At 49.0% G+C, this 21,859-nt stretch overlaps 1 protein-coding gene across 1 annotated transcript in view; it reads right to left on the bottom strand.

Moving 5' to 3' along the window:
- Positions 1–21,859, bottom strand: part of TBCA (tubulin folding cofactor A) — a 533,913-nt gene that overhangs the window by 174,075 nt on the left and 337,979 nt on the right. The window contains exon 3 of the mRNA XM_069627425.1: positions 2,690–2,776. Coding sequence (XP_069483526.1) covers positions 2,690–2,776 — 87 coding nt within the window. The remainder of the gene's footprint in view (positions 1–2,689; positions 2,777–21,859) is intronic.

Here is a 21,859-nt window from a genome sequence, read left to right as displayed (position 1 = left end):
AAAGAAGGAGATAAAGACATTAATGAATTCCCACCATAAACAGAACAAAGACTTACAATTAACAAACCTACCTGCCTACCAGCAGATTTGGGGTCACAGCAGGCCTGCACCAGTGAAGCAACTTTGGCAGCTCGCCAACAAACGTCAAGCACCCCTGCACAAGAAACGCAGGATGGATAGCTCACCCTACAAATAACTAAGGTGCGAAAAAGTACCCAGTGGGAAGGGAATCGGTCAGAGGGAGGTGGGAGATTCACCCATTAGACAGTTATCACAAATCTTCCTTTCTGTAATTGCAGATTCCTTATTCAGCACTGGCCAACTACGCATCCAGGGTTCCAGATCTCAGAGCCTTCCCGGGGATATCAGGTGAGCGTAACAGATGCAGAATCGCTATGTGCTGTACTTGCTCACGGCGATGGAAGGCGGGGTCTGCAAAAATATTGGGGATTCTTGCTGCACTTACGCACCCCCAAACTACCCCGCCAACAGGTCTCACGCCCAAGAGGCCCTGCACACCTTCGGCACCAACATGCAAACAGAGTCGGCATTCAGAGAAGTGACTGGTTCAATTACCTTTTCTCTTGGGCACCATCGTGGATGGGGGCGATTGTGAACATACTAGTACCAGTGATGGTGTTTGTTTTGGTGATCGTCTGCACATGCCAGATGGGAATTTGATGCTGTGCCAAAGCAATACCAATCACTGCAATGACTACTGTTTCAATTGGGGTACAGGGCACACCTCGTGGTACTAAAGATAGCCAGGTACAGACATATGAGTAACGAGCCTTGCATGGTTAGATTAGAGCAACGCCTCCAACCCCCAGGCACAATCACAACTCCCCCACCAGACCCCGAGAACTATGAGGAACACTGGATTGACCTAGCAGGAGTACTCCAGAACAATATGCGCAAGAAGGGAAGAGTTTACATTCAGTGTGTAAGGCATGGGTGCCCAAGGAGGGGACATTGCCATATTTGGAGGCTGAGAGATTGGAAAGGGAGAAAAAAGGAGGAGGAACAGCAAAGGCTTACATGGTAGTTCATTAATGTGGGATTAACGAAGTGGGCATGTTGGGAAGCGGCAGCAAACGTCCCAGGCACACCCAACTCGCAAGTGGTTCAAGATGAAGTAGGAACCTGTGAGTGAATTGTAGGTATCTGGGAAGTGTATAAGGGGAGTGGGGGGGGGGTTGTCGATAGATGCTGCTTTAGGGGAAGATCTTATCTATTTAGGTATTGCTTGCGCTGGGAGCAAAAAGCCATCTTGGAGAATAGATGCCATTCTGAAATCAAGGCATAGGCCGCGGCAATGGGACCAAGCTCAAAACATAGAAATAAGCGAGTGCATGCAGGGTCAGGTTGTCGCATAAGCAGTAGTGAGAAAGACCAAATGCAAGAACAGCCACACCTTTCATGTTTCATTTTGTATCCCAGAAGCAATGTGCCCCGTCACGGCCATGAGGGGGCCGAGAGCTCCCTGCAAGGAATTAATCCATGAGGAGGGCACAAGCCTCCGACCTTCCCCGCCCAAACCCTAAGTTATAGTGCACAGATGCCCCTGTCCCAAGACCCCAGCATTCCAGAGTATCAGCCGGACCCAGACCACGGACCTTAAAATTGTTAGATGTGCAATCTATCAGAAAGATCACAGCAGAATATTCTGGACCCCTGCGATTTCTGATGCTAGGTGCCAGGGAGGGAAAGTAACAAATGTAAGCCCGGGGTGGGAAGAACTGGAACGGCGCCGACGCGTCTGGGCTCCAGCTGGGGTTTTATAGTTAGTGTGACCTCGAAAGTAGCCTCTTCGCAAATGTTTGCAGTACCAGGTGCACATTTGGCTTCAGATATGCAGATGTGCTGACCTGACCTAGTAATTGTCAATTAGGAAACCCATGTGGAAGAAGATGGACAGAAGAAGCTGGGGACCAATGACCTGGCATCCCATATGGAGCAGGTTGCCCATGTATTGGGTCGCACCAACCCGCTACATGGATTTGTAACCTATGTGATGTAAGTCACTCGTGACGCTTTTTGCCTTTAGAAACTATCGACCATGCTGATTTCACCAGAACGCTCCTTGGCAGCAGAGTCCTTTGCTGGCACGTCTTTTTTTTTTTTTTTTTTTAGGGAAATCAAGCTTGTTCTCCTTGCAAGAGGTGGGCTGGGCTTTTTTCCCCCTAGTGGGTTGTATTTTTTCTGGTGTGAGCGTTGAGGGGCTTCTCTACAATCTGAAAGAGGATCCAATCCGAGACGATAGCATCTTCCCGACAACAGCTGTAACACCTTTGTATCCATCTGCCGATTAGTAAACTAATCTTTCTTTGCTCCACATTCATGGGCCAAGATAGCAGGTATTGACCCAGGAGCACCCAAATGATATTTCGAAAGTGCACCTGTCCAGAGACCGTTTTTTTATTCAGCAGACTAATGGAAGTTGCCTGCAACCACTCAACACAATATTATGAAGCAATTTACAAACATGACATTGGAGATGTGTTTTGCTACAAATAACAAAAATGGATTATATATTCTGACAAGTATAATACAACCAACACTTAAACAGCATATTGTAATCAATAACAGACCAACTGAAAGTACGGCAGTTGTGCTTTTGCTTTGCTCTGTCAACGTGCTGTAGACATGCTTTAATAAGGAAGAGAAGGAAACAGATTGTGGAACTTACTAAGAGCTGTGTAAGATCTGCATGTGCAGCTTCTAATCTGCGCTGGCAATCAGGTATCATCATTCTGGATTCTTGCAAAACCTCCATCTATAAAAAAAAATGCAATAAATACGGTTTCCAATATTAGAGCAAAATGAAGCAACAAATCCAGTTTCCATTTGTAACCAATTCTACCTGTTTCCTTGAAAAATCCCATACCTGTGTTTAATAAACAACAACAGCTGCACTCAAATATGAGGCCATTGCCAAAGGATGACATCCTTGAAAAGCTTTTTGTTCTGTTGCCAGAGTGATGTGGACAAATGTTTATCTTTTAGGATCAGGAAATTGCATACGAGTACCCCCCCCAAGCTCGAGTAGCATGTAGTTTACCTACCGCACTGAAACTTCCACCTATTAAGCAGTCTTTCTAGTAAACGTTACCTGAAATAGCCGTTTTCCAGTTGAAAGTAGTAGGTACAATATGCTCAAAATTGTTCCCAGTATTCCACGGCCTTCTACCCAGCCTCAGTCACTAGTAGTTTGTTGTCCTCATTCTGCGGAGTGCCCACTCTACTAGCTGTATCCCCTTTTGTCAAAGGCAGAGAGGATGAGTACTACTTTAATTATGGTGAACAAACGGCCTAGCTTTGACGTTCAAAGTCTTGCTATTCCATAAGATATCCACTTCTCTCAGTACATGTAGAACCATGAATAAAATAACCCATATTATTTGACAAGGCTTTGAAGCGAGATCCCTGCTAGAGCAGTACTTCTCTTTTCCGCCCCCATCTCCAATCCCCTTTCCCCATTTAGCACCAAATGTAAACTGAGGCCTGACTCCATAGTCTCCGATCGCGACCAAGTGAACATCTCACGCCAAGCCCTCTCTTCCACTTGCTCACGCCCTTGAACTATTCTTTACCAAATCCAACTCTTGACAGTCTAGTGACCCCACCCTGCCTGGGCCATGAACCCTCGATCTACCCAGCCATCCCGCTGCTCAGGACAATGCGTCACTGCTTATAGAGGGGTCTGAGGTTTATTACTGGGAGGGGTGTTCAATTGCCGTGGTTGGCTTAGTATGCCACGTGTGGGTTGGAATGTAAAGTATGGGCATGTTAGCGTGGTGAGCGGTCAGTGGAGACCTCAATGGGTATTTGCAAAACCATCCAGTTTGTCTGTGCAAATGTTCCGGGAGAGGTGGAACTCTGGCAGGAGACGCGAGGCAAATCATGAGGCACTCTGAGATGGGTTGGTTGAGGTCAGTGCAGGTAGCAGCAGGTACCAAGTCAACAGTGGAGTACAATTGCTCGAGGGAGAAATCCCTGTTAAAAATAAATAACTGGGTGGAGTGGGGCCAGTTTAGGCTAGTTTTATTAATATAATCCGTTATAGAGTTAAACAATTGTAACGATAGCTAATGAGGGGCCTGTCCCCATTGGAAAGTGAGAGGCAGGGGTTCAATTCCTCTTGATCTTACACACACTCCCACACCCCAGTTCCACTGGGGATTGATTAAGACCCTGGACCCTCTGCTCTCACTGTACGGCCACAGCTGGAAAAAAAGCATCCCAGGACCACTCTTTCCAGAAGGGTCCCTTCCATTTTCGGCCACTTCATGGGATGGAGCTACACGCGAGGAGATGCGTGTTCCTCTCCGCTGATGAAGATGAATAGCAGCACTCGCTTCAGAGGTTGATCTCAAGGTGCAAACCGTGCACATGGAGGTCCTTAATCTTCTTGACCGGCACACAGTGCATCATATGAGCAAGGGGGTGTGAGGTGCTAGGACCTGACCGCCATGTTCTTTGCACCACAAAGGATGCGCTGGTGTGTCCACGGTATCCAAGGCGTGAAAGTGCCTGCCATCGGCATTAGGTAGGGCTGGCAATAAAGCAAGTCATCACGTGGAATAAGAAAAGCCATGTATACCAACATAGGTTAAAAACTGCAGATAAACCAAAAGCAGATGGCTTGGCGACGTTTCTGTGCAAGAAATTGTGAACAGAGGGCCCAGCACTAGTGACATTAGATGGTGTAACTGGGCAGATCGTAAACATATTTCTATATTGCATTACACAATGCAATTAACAAGGTGTTGGCAATGGCACGTATTTTTCACTAAAGTTTGAGCGGGCATGTAAAACCAGGTTTCTCGAGAGTACGTTCTTAAAAGGCAACTTTAAATAAACATTTTCCCTGCTGTCATGAAGTAGCTTCATCCAAAGCGGGATCAGCTGGTTAGATAAATATCGCCGGCATCTTTGGGTAATAAAGAAATGCTGGCCACTGGGAACATCACAGAGATAATTACTGCATGGAAAAAAACGTATTGAGTTATTGATCGGACTGTGTGCATGCACACTGCGGGCGGCGCAGGCTGAGGGGCAGCTTCAGCGCCGATGCCCATCATGCAGAAAAAGTTATTACTCATCCTTGCACTTCATTTTAGGAGCCAGATTATTCGCACCAGGCCATTGGAGTGAATTTGCTAAACGGGCAACCCACCGAATCGGGGCGCGAGGGCGGTCTGAATAATCCCACACAAGGACGCATTGGCTTTCTGGAATACATCACGGCTCCAGAGAGGGGGAGAAACAGCGAAATAGGGTTTCAATAGACATCGATTATGTGGGCCATAACTGTGCAAATGTAATCCGAAATCACATTTTCCGAAGCCAACACCAGACGACATGTGAAGTCGCACCTCCACGCTGGGAAGTCATTTCACCAAATGCCAGGGGCGGCGGAAGTGACATCACACGTCTGATAACATCACAGAAAGCGACATTTTATGGCCTATAACCTCCATGACCTCCGTGACCTCACAAGACAGGCCGTGCAACCTTCAACTGTGATGGCATCAGAGAAAGTGACACCACTGATGTAAACAATCTACAATGCACTTTTATTAATAAAAAAAAGAACCAATACTTACTGCAGGGGACAAATAGTGTATTGCCCGTAAACCACTGGTGCAGTCAGGGCAAGGCATGCCCAGCTGCAACATCACAGGTGAAGGGCACTGCCTTCTTAGAACAGCATAGACCCGTATGGCCATTTACCCATTATTTGTCACTTCTATCCTCCTATCCCAAGCTTAGAATCATGTGCAAGGTACAGCCTCCCATGCCCGTGCATTGGCCTCGCATGCCAAGTGCAACTTCCAATGCCTCTCTGCTGCCACCTTATGCCTGTCAAAGCATCATATGCCAAGTGCATGCTCAGATGCCCAAATAATATCAAGCTATACTAGGCAAACCATAACCAGCTTGAGTAACGCGACTTGAAATCACACCCAAGGCTCTGCAAACCTTTCTTGCCCTGTACTACTGTGTCTTTGCTTCCGGTAGTTGACTTGCTGTTTCCTTTACGGGATTCTACTTTGAGGCTGCTGTACCTTTCACGTGATCGGATCCCTATACATAATTCACATACTTCCTTTGAGAGAATAATTCCTGGAGCTACCACCGAGCCTACCAACTGCCAATCTCACGTTGCAATCACTAGCTTCGAGAACACCCTTTCATGAGCAAGGCTTGCCTCTTAAAATGGGGTTTTATCCCCATTGTAAGGCTCATAGTTCCAGACTGGCAGCATCCTGAATGCCCTCCTGGATGTGTAGCTGGCCGCAGGTGCATGCTGGGAATTATACTTTTGCATTAGTCTGTGGACACATGTGCCAGCATGCAAAGCACTGCAGCAAGCACAGAATAAAGGGGCATGGAGCCGGCGCAGTGTGTGCAAGCCACCAAGCGAGGACGTGCCAATGCGTGCAAAGGAAACATGAGCTGGTGGTCTGTGCTGATGTCTGTGTCATCTACCCATGCCAGCATTGTGAACCTGTTCAGCCATTGTGGAGTGATTCGGCTGGAACGCCCAGGTCTCGCCAAACGAGGACGACACTGATGCCATTTATACAGTCCCAACATTGTGCTTACTTACAAGCCCCAGCATCTGGATAAAGGTGTGCATGAAGATAGGGGGCCCTAAATGGTTGGCGACCTCCAGTCTTCACCTGCCACCCAGGAAGTCTGTTGCCAGACAGCATGGTCGCATATTATCTATGCTTCGCTTTCATCTTTTACTTGAAGGCGCAAACCATCCATATCACATTAGTAGTGCAAATGTTCCGGTAGGCACCCCCAGTGCACAGGTGGGCACAGGGCAGCCGAGTGGTATGGCACCTTTTTGTATCCCAATCTTTGCTTTTCATCTCGCCCGTTTGTTTCCTCACAGATCACAGCACCTGGCGTGGTCCAGGATACGCTGGGTTCTCAATCCGTTGGCACGGATTCAGCTAAGATTTGATGTGTTTATTTTTTCAGATGCACAACCATTGTGTATTTAAGGCCAACAACAGATCTTTCACATTGCAAATTACGAGCATAGTTGTTTCAATGGTAGCGGGGGCAAAGGCAATCCAGGATAAATGCTTTCAGGTGGTATTCATTTTCCTATACGATTCCTCATATAGTTAGATACTTGTATGTGCTTAAGCCACACTAAGGGGGCTTCAACGCGTTACGCTGAACATGTGGAGGGAGATGGAAGCATGCGATAGGAGACATGCAAGGAGCTACGAGAAGAGGAAATATGCAAGAAAAGAGAGAAGGGAACGTCTAAGGCAGAAGGTGGGAAGAACGGTAGAGTGGAGAAGAGGGTACAGTAGAATTATACATAGACGGAATGGGTGAGAGTAGGACGGTAGCAAGAAGAAAGACGATAGGAGGAAATGGGAGAAAAGGGGAGAGTGAAGGAATATGGAAGAGCGTGGTAAGGAGGTAACGGGAAATAGAAAGCGGGACAATGAGAGATGGAAAGTAGGAGAGAGATGGAAGACTGGGCAGGGAGGAAGGAATGAGATGGTGAGAGGCCTACCAAAATAGATTAGACCGTGAGGAAGGAAGTGACGCAAGGCGCCCACAGCCGCACCATGTTCATTTACTCTGATGCACATAAAGCACTAAAGCAGCCGTCTACCCCTGGCGAGCCCTGAATGGCATCCATGCCTCCAAGATAAACTTAAAACAAGCATTAGCAAAGCAAACAGTTTTGGTTGTTGCGTAGGCATGGCATAGGCATTTGCCAGGCACTGCCATAATGGTACTAAGTAGCCATTAATGGTAGCAGCTGCAATATCGTGCAAGTACTTGAGCAGAATAGAAGTGCCTGGCAAAAGCCTATCTAGCACAACACGGACAAAGCATGTCTGGGGATGCTTCTAGACTCGTGCATACGGGATGTGACCTAGCAGTTTGGGCTGGACAGCCCCTTTTGGGGTGGGACAAGGCCAGATTTGCATATGGACTTCCTCTTCTGTAACTGCTTAGAAGGCTGAAAAAAGATGGTCTGGAGGGTTGCCCAGAACTGTGCCAGTGGTTGTGATTCATTCAAAACCTTCCAGACCTCCATTTTTGGATTTGCTCCAATACTTAGACACAAGACAAACGTGTTGGCGTTTCCAATGCTTGCTTTTGATCAGGACCTCAGTGAAAGACACGTATACTGATTATAAATCAAGTGGCTGAAGGCAGACTTGGTCAAGACATGTTTATTACACAAGTCGCACATTTACAACTCAAATTAAGCCATTAACTCATTGAAGGCTGCTTTGAAGCAACACTGGCAGGCACTTCCAACCCAAGGTATGATGTTACTGCTTGATACAAACAGTTCCAAGAGAGCCCATGTTGGGTGGGAGGGGTAGTGCATGGGTGGGAGTGGCCAGAGGGATCAGCATGGCCATGGGTGGATAATACAACTAAAAACTACAAGCTTTGTGCACCTCCTCATATCCCTTCTCCGTCTAGCTTAAGTCCGATGTAATAGTTTCAATTTATAAGTGGCGCTGTAGTGACACCGAATAGCCCAAACGAAAAAGATGTTAGCTGTCTGGCATTGTTCTAAATTAATTAAAAGTACACTTGTACAATGCCAATGTGCTAGAAAACAAATGCGAGGTTTATTTCAGCCTGGAGGATAGTGCATGGCTGGGATGGTTCCTTATTGGAGCACCGCCTTTTCCATCAATGCGGCACCGTCTCCTTAACCTAGCACAGCATGATCACGACAGCAGAGGCTTCCTCTGCATCTCATATGAGATCGTATTTCGATGACCTGAAACCAATCAGGCACAAACATGAATTACAGACGCGGGGGGTACGGCTCATCCTGGGCTTCACACATACCCGGCGCAATGGGCGCACTGATGAGAATGTCAACAAGGAAAAACAGAAAATGCAAGGTGAGCGAGGGAGAGTGAAGTCCACCTACATTAAGCACTCCTTGCTGGGGAGAGAACTGGGCTCCAGCTATCCGTTTACCTCAGGGAGAGGATTCCGCCACGGGACCTATATGATGCAATCCACGATTTAACTGTAGAATAAACTACACAAGTAATGGAACGTACAATCTTTAATATCCTCTGCCTGTGACATTGCAACTTAAGAGCCGCGAAGAGAGGCCTCACAAATGGGTGTCGAAATCGGGAGAGCGCACACCGAGGTGTGCGACAACTCCCTCTGCTGGTTCTGTGCCAGGCAGCATCTGGATGGCATGATGGTGCACCATGGGCAAGTGGAAACGGGAATCATTAGTATTAAACAGCCTGAGGCACACCACGGGGGAGGATAGAGAAAAAACACACACAAACTCCCTCCTGCCCCCCACACCCCCCCCCCCCAAGCCCTAAGAAACGGAGAAGCCTACAAGTCTCCTAATTGGCCTTGCCCTCTTCCCCCCCACGTCCATTGTAGGTCAGGAAGACAGCAGCGGGCCATGCCTGAGAGGTTGTCAGGAACATGCAAAATCTGCCAGAGACCCTCGAGACCACTAATACTACCAAGTTTCTATAGCATAGGTTATGCAATATCTGCTACTCCAAACCCTGGCGCAAGAAACATCAACACTACAGTTGCCACTCCTGAAGTTAATGGAGTCTGGTTTCGACCTATAGGGAACTGGACAAGTAAAGGATTTCTCAGCCATGGTCAGGTTGTCTAATGACACTGGTGCATTTTCACAGCGTACAGGGGGGGGGGGGGGGGAATCAAAGGTAAGCTATGCAGCCCTTGGGTGATTTTGTGGTCCAGTCCTACTGATTGTTTCAGGTCACTGTAAAATAAAGGGAAGCAGGGTATCGCATCAGAGGAACCACAGCAGGGGGAAGTCATCCCACCTGGTTACTCCCCACAGGCCTTGTAACCACTCAATATCCAGACCACCGCTAGAGTGAGGTAGAGGATCTCCAAACGGTGTTCCTGGGAATTCGGACCTCCTCCATATAAGGACAAAGGCCATCCCACAGGTTGGAGTTTGACCCTAGCACCTATACTCCTGGATGGTAAATTGTTTGATGATAAATCTAGGAGTGGGCAGCAAGTAGGTCGGAAAATATCAATAAAGAATAATTTCCCGCCAACACATTGCACAGACCCAAACAAAATATAGCGCTAGTCATAGCTCATTCTGGGACTTTTCAACAAATGTCTTGACCATATCACAGCAGGTGAATAAATCCCTCTTCCCTTTAAAGCGTTTTGCTGGGTGCCAGACTGACACCTTACCAGAAAGATCAATGTTTTCCAGCGATCCAAAATGCTTTTATTCTTTGCTATTGTGCAGGGAATAAGTCAGGAAAGTAAAGTATTCTACTGCCATTCCACCAAAAGGTATTTGCAACCCAGATGACAGGAAAGAGTTTTTGAAAAAGGCAGCCCTGAAGAGCGTCAGGGTCGCTGTGTCCAGTCCCCTCGGTCCGTGTCCCGAACCTTCGCGGGTGGAAACATGAAGGCTCCCTTCATAAGAAATGTGCCACTACCCATACTTTGCAAATACATGTGTCCAGAAAACCTTGTAGCTCACTGTGTAGATCGGACCCATCCTCTTAGTGTGGGGCACCTAGCACACGATTGGTACCCTTGTCCAGCTTTGAATCAAATACAATGAAAGCCTCCGACCCTCGCCCCCTCAACCGAAAAGCCCTTGTATTAGTACTCCCAGCTTCGTAAACATTTCGTTGTACTTGGGCATGCACAGAATCGGGATAGCTCAGCTTAAGACCCCTTCATACAAGCTTCCATAAAGTCCAATCTACTCTCCACTGTGCACTTTTCTGTTAGTTACAGAGATCAAGGGAAACCTCGATCACTTACGATTGAAAGGTATGCCCTTTATTATGAATTTGTAGCGTGTGACGTGGCAAAACATTTCTTCTCTCAGATATAGCTGAAGCAGGTGGAGTACGGACCTTCAATTAGCAAAGCAGTGACCATTCGTGCAGCAACAAGAAAGCAGCCTCTTCTCTGTGCCTCTCATGCACCCCTGCTGTTCGGGTGCTCAGCATATTAATGGGGCCGCTGTACCAACAGACACCGCTGGGGGATTGCAACTTGCTGCCAAACTCTTGTGAGTGCCACACAGCGGCACACCCCCATTGCGATCAATCCCCTGATTGCGAACAATCCGCCAGTCTGAGATCTCAAGTCCAGGCACTTTCTAAGGCTGAATGCAGCTCAGTTGGGGGATGCCATTTTCAATACAATGGAGGATGGAGGGGGAAGCACTCGGAGCAGGGCCAGCCTTAGGGCAGGGCCGCCCGGGAGACGCACGGGGCACCATTAGCCCTCTGCCACGCAAGCTCAGGGGACTCTTTCAAGGTCTTCCTGAGCTGGCATGATGGGAGGTGGTGCGGCAGGTGCCCTCCTGAAACTAAATATGCCTCGCTCTTGGGAGCAGAGCGCATTTAATAACAATAGAGCGGCGATGCTTAGCATCAGCGCCTATTGGAAAATGGGGTGCCCCCCCCTTTTCCTCCCCCAACCCCTGCATGACCAGGGGCAAACGAGAGGGGTCACCACATTTTTGCATTCGTGGATATGTAGCTTGAGATCAGTCCCGCTAATTTACCATAGTGTAGCTGCACAGAGGTCTCCTCGGGCCATCTCACTGAGTCAGGGATGCAACAGGGACCCTCCTAGCCAAGAAAGGATGCCAAGAGGTTTACATTAGTGGCAATGTTCGCTGCCACACAGCTCCACCCCATTTTGATCACCGTTTTTTTAATGTCTATCTTGGGAAGGCCAATGTGCATGCTGTTGCAGTAATCAAACTAAAATAGAACCAATGCCTGGGAAATTTCAATTTTTGGCTCTTATCGAGAAGCAGGATGGTTAGCCGAAGCATGGGGCAAAGGAGATGACCATTACTTGCCTGGTAATTTAATGGGGATTTGAACGAGGGTCCGGTCAACTACGATGCCCATGCTTCTGACTTTTGCAAACAGACTTGTGGGAGGAGAAGGGGCCAATTGAAAGGAAGCTGCACCCACACTAATGTACCTTTTAGCAGGACCTCCGTTTTAGACACATTTAAGAGAAGAGAGGGGGCGTGGCTAACTGCCATGTAGAGCGGAGGTGTCTCCTGTGAGCTCTGCGCCGACGTGCCATCATAAGCTGTTTTTCATGTATTTCTGCTAACTTTTAAAAGCTACAACTTGCACCATTCGTCGCCGGATCCCATCAGCTGTCGTTTGATCCGTCTTTCAGACGGTTGAAGACAACCAACACCGACATACGTCGAGTGAGAAGTGCCGGAGCCGAGAACTAAAATGGCGGCTCCTGCGTCCTGAGTTTCGAGGGACCGGAGCGCGCCTGCACCGTGGAGGACGTCGTCCATCGGAGCCCGCTGGGGAGCCGGAGCAGCCAGCCGGCCTGCACCAGGGTCGGGAGAGAGGAGCGGAGCAACCATGCTCGTAGACAGAGCGAGCCGCCCCCTGGGTCTCCATCCAGCAGCGTCCTGCCCGTGACCGCGGAGCCCAGCGGAGCCCTGCAGCCGGCCGGAGCCGCGAAGGTGAGCGGGGCGGGGGGTAACCAGTGATAGAGGACCTGCGACCGCATATTGCTGGGGCCTCGAACCCCCCCCGCCAACGCGTATCTGCGCCTGGGAGTGTCGCCGAAGCTGACCACACCACCTTGCGCCCTTCAGCCGACACCGAGGGCGGCCCAGGCCCGACGCACTGTACATCCACAAGAACTGGTGAACCCACGGGCGGCCATAGCTTACCCGCCTTCAACACGGACTACACCCACAGGACGGGGTGCGGGCACTGCGGAACTCCCCGGGCCTGGCGCCTGCCTCCTCGGATGTACGGAGCCCCACCTTGGCGCCCAGATATCGCCGCCTCTCCCCCCTCGCGCCATCACTTTGGCCCCGGGCCCTGCAGCAACAGTGCAGAGCACCCCTCCGCGCCTCTGACTGGCAGCCTACCACCTGCGCCCCCGGCGTGAGTGGACTGTGTGCTCACAAGATGGCTGGTAAAAACGGCAGGCCCAAGCAACTACAGACCACCATGGACACATACGCAGCCAGCGAATCTCCAAACCCTGAGAGCACGAATTGTGTGCCCACAGATCTTCAACCGGAGCCTACGGCACCGACGATACCCGAACCCAGTAAAACCCAGCTCCTCGAAGCCATCAGACTTCTCCAAACAACGATGGAGCACAAAATTGAAGCCGTTGCCATTGACCTGGGCCTTCTGCGCCAAGATGTCCGCTCCTTGGCCGGCAGGACTGAGGCGCTCGAAACACAGGTCAAAGAAAATACCGAATCCAAAACGCACCTCCTCCGAGACATAGACGAGCTCCAACAAAGGGTCAAGAACTTGGAAGACAGGGCAGAGGACGCAGAGGGGAGAGCCCGTCGCAACAATATTCGTTTCCTTGGGCTGCCTGAGGGTATCGAGGGCTCCGACCCCACTAACTATATTGAGAACCTCCTGCTGCAGGAGGTGGGAGCTGGCAAACTCTCCCAAGGTTTCACCATCGAAAGGGCCCACAGATCCCTTGCTAAAAAACCTCCACCGGGCGCTCCACCCAGGCCGGTGATAGCAAAAGTCCTTAACTACAGAGACCGAGAGGTAATCCTAGCCTTTTCCCGAGCGGGTGGCCAAATCAAACGAGACTCCGCCACAATTGCAATCTACCCTGACTACACCTTCCAGGTTCAAATGAACAGAGCCCAGTTTATACACACAAAGGCCAGACTGAAGGCAGCTGGGTTGCGTTACATGCTCCTGTACCCTTCAAGACTTCTAGTGCTACACAACAACAGGGCACACCTATTCGACACTACGACACAGGCCAGAGACTGGATGGACGGGCAGCAAATACCTGATATCGAGGAAAGAAAGCGGAAACCTAGATAACGTTTCTCCCGCAATTTCGATAGGAATCATGCAGCCTTCACCTACCGCCAGCGGGTGAATTGAGCCCCTACACAGCTGATTGGATCCTGATATGGAGACACTGGAGTCAAGGTTCACTCCACCCCCTGGAACATTTTTCCTTTTTTGGGTGTACATACCCACCCATAGGGCACCTGGTGACCTATGCACGGTCCTACGGAGCGGAAACGGGATTGTCATAACAAGGGTAACCTCGCTGGGCTAGTTCTACGTTCGGGTCGTTTACAGTTAATGAGGGGGGGCGGGGAAACGGGGAGTTACTGCTACAGTTGGCTACTACAAACGGGAATTACCAAGACCACGGAAGCACTCGTCATGCATTTCTGCACTAATAAGACTCAGAGTCCTGCTGGCCCCACACGTCCGTCTACGTAACACCTATGGCTGACACAGTAAAGATTGTTACGTGGAACGTTAGAGACCTGAACAGCTTCGTCAAACAACGCGTCCAATCCTACTTGAAGAGATGCAAGGTCGGAATCGCCATGCTCCAAGAGACTCACCTATCTGCCAAAAAGCTAGACGCCCTGGCCAAAACTTGGCGTGGCACCCTAGTGGGTTCCACATACTCCTCCTATGCCAGAGGGGTCCTGATCTGGATTGCCCCCACGGTCCCCTTCAGGCTTACTAGCACTAAATCAGACAACGAGGGGAGAATGGTTTTGGTTTGTGGTTCTATCGAAGGCAAAGAGCTATGCCTAGTCAGCACTTACACACCCAACCACGACGCAACTACCTTCTTCCACTCCCTCTATACACGGCTCACCACATATATGGACAGAATTATGAAATGGGGAGGCGACCATAACTGCACCCTTGACCCTTTGCTGGACAGATCCGACGACAAACCCGACCGCCCCTCCCTTCCGGCCAAAATACTTTCCAAACTAGTCCACCAGTTGCAACTGAGGGACCAGCACCTGGGGCAACGCGAGTACTCTTACTCCCCACCACATGCCGTGCATACCAGGTTAGATTATATTTTTCTCAGCCAGACACAGCAGTCTGTGTTTGTTGACGCGCACTATTTGCCGAGGGTGCTGTCTGATCACTCTCCCTGGGAGGTGTTCCCGCCTAGACCCCCCCATACCCACGTGGAGATTGAGAGCCGAAGCTCTACTTGATACAGCATTCAGAGAGCACATAAGAGTGTTAAATACATAAGCACCGCCTGGGAGGCATATAAGGTGGTCATGCGGGGTGAGATGATCGCAGCAGTTGGGGGTGCCCAGAGATCCATCACAACCCTGTTGGAATGAGCCGAGGGAGCAAAAACAAAGAGGTGATGGCTGGAAGGTTTAGAATGAATCTTGACCACTGGCATTGCTCGGGGCAACCCTCCAGACCATCGTTCTTCGCCTGCCAAGCCATTACAGAAGGGGAAAGACCATATGCAAATCAGGCTTGGCCCCACCCCAAAAGGGGAAGTCCAGCCCGAACTGCTAGGTCACATCCCTTCTGCACGAGACCACAAGCATCCCCAAACATGTTTCACCCTTGTTGGGGATCATCAGTGAGGAGTAGCTTGGGTCTCTAGGCCCAGCAGGCACGGGACCCACGTCTGGGCATACCCGTCCCACTCGGGGTGACAAAGCAAAAACAAAGAGGTGATGGCTGGAAGGTTTAGAATGAATCTTGACCACTGGCATTGCTCGGGGCAACCCTCCAGACCATCGTTCTTCGCCTGCCAAGCCATTACAGAAGGGGAAAGACCATATGCAAATCAGGCTTGGCCCCACCCCAAAAGGGGAAGTCCAGCCCGAACTGCTAGGTCACATCCCTTCTGCACGAGACCACAAGCATCCCCAAACATGTTTCACCCTTGTTGGGGATCATCAGTGAGGAGTAGCTTGGGTCTCTAGGCCCAGCAGGCACGGGACCCACGTCTGGGCATACCCGTCCCACTCGGGGTGACAAAGCAAAAACAAAGAGGTGATGGCTGGAAGGTTTAGAATGAATCTTGACCACTGGCATTGCTCGGGGCAACCCTCCAGACCATCGTTCTTCGCCTGCCAAGCCATTACAGAAGGGGAAAGACCATATGCAAATCAGGCTTGGCCCCACCCCAAAAGGGGAAGTCCAGCCCGAACTGCTAGGTCACATCCCTTCTGCACGAGACCACAAGCATCCCCAAACATGTTTCACCCTTGTTGGGGATCATCAGTGAGGAGTAGCTTGGGTCTCTAGGCCCAGCAGGCACGGGACCCACGTCTGGGCATACCCGTCCCACTCGGGGTGACAAAGCAAAAACAAAGAGGTGATGGCTGGAAGGTTTAGAATGAATCTTGACCACTGGCATTGCTCGGGGCAATGCCTCCAGACCATCGTTCTTCGCCTGCCAAGCCATTACTATGAGCCGAGGGAGACCTGCGCGCCCTCGAGGGCAGGACTGACTCATCTCCCGATCATTTACTTAAAATTTCTGAACTCAGAGAAACCTGCCTAAAGCACTGGGAAGCCCTAGGTAAACTAAGCTACGCCAAACACACGGAGAGAGTCCATGCCCTAGGGGACAAACCCAGAAAACTCTTAGCTTGGCTCTACAATAGGGAAACCCCCAGGCCGCCCATATGCCACATACTCGCACCGGACGGCACTACCGTGCATATCCAACAGGAAATTAACTCCGTTTTCTCTAGCTACTACCATAATTTGTACTCCGAGACCCCCCCTCCACCCTCTGACACGGGGATCGAGGACGCCCTTGACGTCATCGACTTGCCAAAACTAGACTCGCATATGGCCGAGACCCTCGACGAGCCTATCACTCCCGACGAGGTCAAGGTGGTAATTAGAACGCTACCAGCTGGGAAGACCCCGGGCTTGGATGGCCTCCCAAGGGAGTTCTATAAAACCTATGAAGAAACACTCACCCCTATATTGGCCCAGGTCTATAATGAGGCCTTCGAGCGTGGCACCCTCCCGGATTCCCTGAGCGAGGCCGTGATAATACCCCTACTCAAACCTGGGAAGGACGGGGCAGATTGTGCCTCATACAGGCCCCTCTCCATGCTAAATGTAGACTGCAAGATCCTCACCGCATTGCTCGCCAACAGGCTACGCAGAGTGATCCCACTGTTGATCCACCAAGACCAAACTGGATACGTCCCCGGACGATCCATCACTGAGAACCTGCGTAGGCTACATCACGTTATTTATAGTACCGAGGGAAGACCACAGAAACTCGCAGTGGCGTCACTGGATGCCACCAAAGCTTTTGATTCCGTGAGGTGGGAATGGCTATATGCCACTATGGCAAAGATGGGAATAGGCCCCGTATTTCTGAAATGGACCCAGTTGGTTTACGCCAACCCCACTGCAAGGGTACGAACCAATAGAACCTTTTCCGCGAAATGGTCCCTACACAGAGGCACCCGTCAGGGTTGCCCCCTATCCCCCATGGTGTACATCATCGCCGCCGAGCCTGTAGCAGCCTACCTGAGAGAGGAATATGGAGATGGGGGCATCATTATAGATGGGACAACTCATCTCGTCTCTATGTACGCGGACGACACCCTCTTATATTTGCAGGACCCTGAACACCTCCTACCCTACATTCTCGAAACCCTGGACAGCTTTCACAAGCACAACGGGATCCAGATTAATAAGAGTAAATCTTGCCTCTACCCCCTAGCCGCACTACACAGTGATTATTATGGGTCCCTCCCTCCCCTAGATCTCGAATGGCAGGCGACATCGTTTAAATATTTGGGGATAACCATACATCGAAACCCCGGCACGGAACATATACTTAACACCGTAAAGGCCAAAAACTCTCTTGAAGTCCATGGAGTTTTGGGGGCGGCTCCCGCTCTCGGTGGCCGGGAGGTCGGGCCTCCTTAAGATGGTCGCCCTGCCCCGCCTATTGCATAACTTCACTAACATTCCCTTCTATACCTCCCCTGCGTTCTTTAAAGACCTCAACAAGCTCTGTAGGGGCTTCCTCTGGCAGGGAGGCAGGCATAGGGTGGCATTGGAAACCCTCCAGAGACCATACGAGGGGGGTGGGCTGAAGATCCCCAATTTTGAACTCCATTTCCTAGCCAGCCAGCTGAGACACATTGTGCGGTGGATGGCCGACGAAAGCACAACTGACACCCGCCTCCTCCAGCCGGCCCTCCCCCAGCTATTACTTAGTGATCTGCTGTGGACCAAGAAGAGTGCCCACGAACACTGCCCTTACCTCGTTAAGCTGGAACTCTGACTCTGGAAAAGGGCCTGCAAACTGGTCGGGTCCGAGGACCCGTACTCCCCACAGATCCCCATTGCAGCACTCATGTCCAACCATTCCTGGGGGCAACTTGAGACCCGTACACAATGGGAGCCCTTCGGGGTGGCCACACTTGGGGACCTAATCCAGGAGCAGACGGTTTTGGCCTTCCCGGACCTTTGCGACGTCACTGGCCTCCCGGCCGGGCAATTCCTACTGCACAGAGCGGTCATACAGGCCCTGACTAGCAGATGGCCTGTCGCCATTGACCTGAATGATGAAAACGAATGTATCGAAACGATACTTAATGCCGCCGAGGGGGGCCACGAAATCTCACGTATTTATGAGGCCCTACTATGGGGTTCCACCAAAGATGACCTCAAATGCCGGGACAAATGGGAAACCGAACTGAACTTGGTTTTTGAAGACAAAGCCTGGGGTGATAACCCACTACCACAAAAAAGTCTCCCGAAACGCCTGCTTACAGCTCATCCAACTGTATGTTACGAACAGAGCGTACCTCACCCCGGAAGCCATATCCAGATTTACCGGTGCGACCACCCAATCATGCCCCAAATGCAGCGAGCCCAAGGTTGGCATGACCCACATGTTCTGGGGATGCCCAGTGATCAGAGAATTCTGGACTCAAGTGAGGGAAAGAGTGGCTGGTGCAGACATTGACGTGGACGAACCCTCGGCATGCATCCTGGGCAGGTATGGGCGCAGCAGGGAGAACAAACCCCTCAACAGGCTCAGAGACCTTATTTATATAACTGCCAAGAGGCGTATAGCCATGGGGTGGAAGAGCCCCAGAGGCCCGCCTATGCCCCTATGGTGGGGAGATCTTAGAAAGTGGATCGCAGCGGAAACTGCGGCATGGGAGACTGCGATCCAAGTGCAGAGACTTGATTCTAGAGAAGAGCTACACCGTTGGGTGGCCTTAACACTACCCCTGATATATCCAGAATCACTGGAGGGTGAGATAACCGGGGAAGGCGACCCAGGCCCGTGCATGGACTCATGACGAACATAGAACATACCGTGGTCTTGGAGGGGGAAGGGAGGGAGGGGTGGCGGGGGGAGTTGGGGACTTACCTTCTGATATGCTCAACCATTACCATTGATGCCTGTTTTCTTCTTGTTATCGTTTGTTATGAAACTAATAATATATATAAAAAAAAAAAAAATTAAGAGAAGAGAAAGAATTAGCTTGTGCAATTCTGGCGACATACTTAGAGTTTAGTTTGGTTATGGTTTGCCCCGCATTGGTAATAGCTGAAATCCCCTCAGCAAAGCAGTGGAAGGGCACATTGAAGATTTCAAGAAGGCAGACTTTGAACAACAACGAAAAGAGTTGCAAGCCCTTCTCGATGCTGCATGCTTGAAGCTTTGCTCTGAAGTCACTGACAATGACCGGTGTTTAGCAGTATTACAAAAATTAGGTTGTTTTTTGTTGTTGAATGCAGCGGGTCTAATGAACTATGATTCATCTGCTACAGGCTTCTGGGGTGGAGGGAAGTCTGGAGGAGGTTCCAGTATCATTTGGTTTGCACATAGGAAGCTGGATTCCATCTGGGAAGATGATCTGAATAGACATGTGAATGGTTTTTTTTTGCATTACTTTATGACTTCATAGGTCCTACGTACGGATTACTGCCACTCTGACTAACTGCTTAATATATATTAGTGTCACTGTGGTGTGTGGGTGGTAACCTTTTTGATGAGCAAAATTTCGGATTTACATGTGGGGAGGTCGCTGGTTTTTTGTACTCTTCTTCCTACTGTGTGTTGTTTGTTCTGTTTGGAGTGCTGTTTGGGATGTGTGTGATGATGTTCTTTATGAGATGCTCTTGATTCAGGGCCCTAGTATGACATTTGATCACTACATATATAGATCTTGTTGGGATGTTTTTTGTAGATGTAGCTTTATATTGTTATCTAATGTGGGAGGAAGATAAATATTGGTGGTATCCTTTATTTTGATGATGGATGAATGTTTTTTTTGGCACCATGCTGACAAATGCATGGACTACTTGGCTCAGTTGATATTATGCCAGTGTATTTTTTGCTGGGTCACGTGTATAGATATGGGGGTTATTCTTTGGTTGCTTATGTTTGGGGATGATGATTGTGCTCCTATACTGACTGGGAAGATCTCATTTGGGAGGGGTGCCAGGGGTGTTGGGTTTTTGAGCGCTTGTTAACGTTAGCGTCATACTTCTGTTTCAGGGGGTGCAGGGTGTTGGTTTTTGTTGTTTTTGAACTAGTGCTTACTCTTTTGAATCATTTCGGACCTATCACAATTTCTACAAGTAGGGGATCACATTTATTGGTTACCTCATGGAATATTAATGGTATGAATGATCCTGTGAAACGGCAGAAAATTCTAAGTTGTATAGAGGAAATGAAATGTGACGTATGTTTTCTGCAGGAAACTCATCTATTGAAAGAGGATGTGAGTGTCTTACAGAGGAGGTGGGTTGGCAATGTCTTTACTTCATTTTATTCCTGTAAACGCAGGGGTGTTGCAATTCTAGTGCAAAAGGGATCTCCGATTAAGATATTGAAAACTAGTAGTGATAAAGAAGGTAGAGCGGTTGCTCTCCTGGTGGATATTCAGGGAGTTAGGAATGTGCTGTGCAATATTTATGCACCGTTTATGGATGATGGCTCTTTCTTTAGGGATGTGTCACAAATCTTGCTCGACTTGGACTCTCCTAATATTGTACTTTGAGGCGATATTAACTTGGTTAATGATCCTTCTGTTTATCGTTCTTCAAAAAAGACATTTTCAGAGGAGGGATGCGCATTATTGCTCGTTTAGGGCTCTTATTGATGATTTTGACTTGAAAGATTGCTGGAGGCTGCAACATCCTGATGTCAGGGAATTTACCTTTTACTCAGGTTCACACGCTACATATGCAAGGATTGACATGCTATTTACGGCGGGAGGAATGACCGCAAATTTTATGGATAGCAGAATTGGGTTTTTTGCAGTCACTGATCATGCACCTATCTTTATGAATGTAGCTTTGAACTTTGAAAGTTGTAGATCATTTTAATGGAAGATGAACACTTGATGAACACTTCGATTTTATATGATGACGTCCCGTTGGAGAAATTTAGGACTGAAGCTGAATACTTTGTGTTGGAAAATCTATCGGATGAGCTTAGTAAGAAAACGGTTCATAGTTAATATGTCGAATTACATTTTCGAATGCAATGTCGAAAAAAATGCCGAAAAAAATGATTTCTTTTATTGGGAGGTCCTCCCCTAACCCCATGTTTTTTTTTTTAATTTACAATGTATTTTTATTAGCTAAACCCCCAAAAAACATTCTAAAAAATGTTTTTCGGCATTATTTTTTTCAACATTTTTGCATTAGAATTTTTATTTTCCGACATTTTAACTGCATACCTAAGAAAACTATATGGGAGACGTTCAAATGTACGATGAGAGGTCTTGCTTTAGGTTTGTCTAGTAGCAAAAGAAAGAAAATGGATAGGTTGAATTCTGATATTGATACTCGTATTATTGAGGTAACGAATTAATTGGTACGTGATCCGAATGATATTTGTAAGAGAAATTAATTGAAGAAAGAACTGGATGACATTTTATGTGTGAAAGCTAGTAGAGACTTATATAAGATCAAATGTACTTATTTCGAACGGGGAGAAAAGTGTTACGCTCACCTGGTATCCACGGGGACGCCACCCAGCTGCAGGGACT

Source organism: Ambystoma mexicanum, chromosome 6p (genome assembly GCF_040938575.1).
Source record: "Ambystoma mexicanum isolate Mex_15411 chromosome 6p, UKY_AmexF1_1, whole genome shotgun sequence".
Lineage (NCBI taxonomy): Eukaryota > Metazoa > Chordata > Amphibia > Caudata > Ambystomatidae > Ambystoma > Ambystoma mexicanum.
This window is presented reverse-complemented; position numbering and strand designations above follow the sequence as displayed.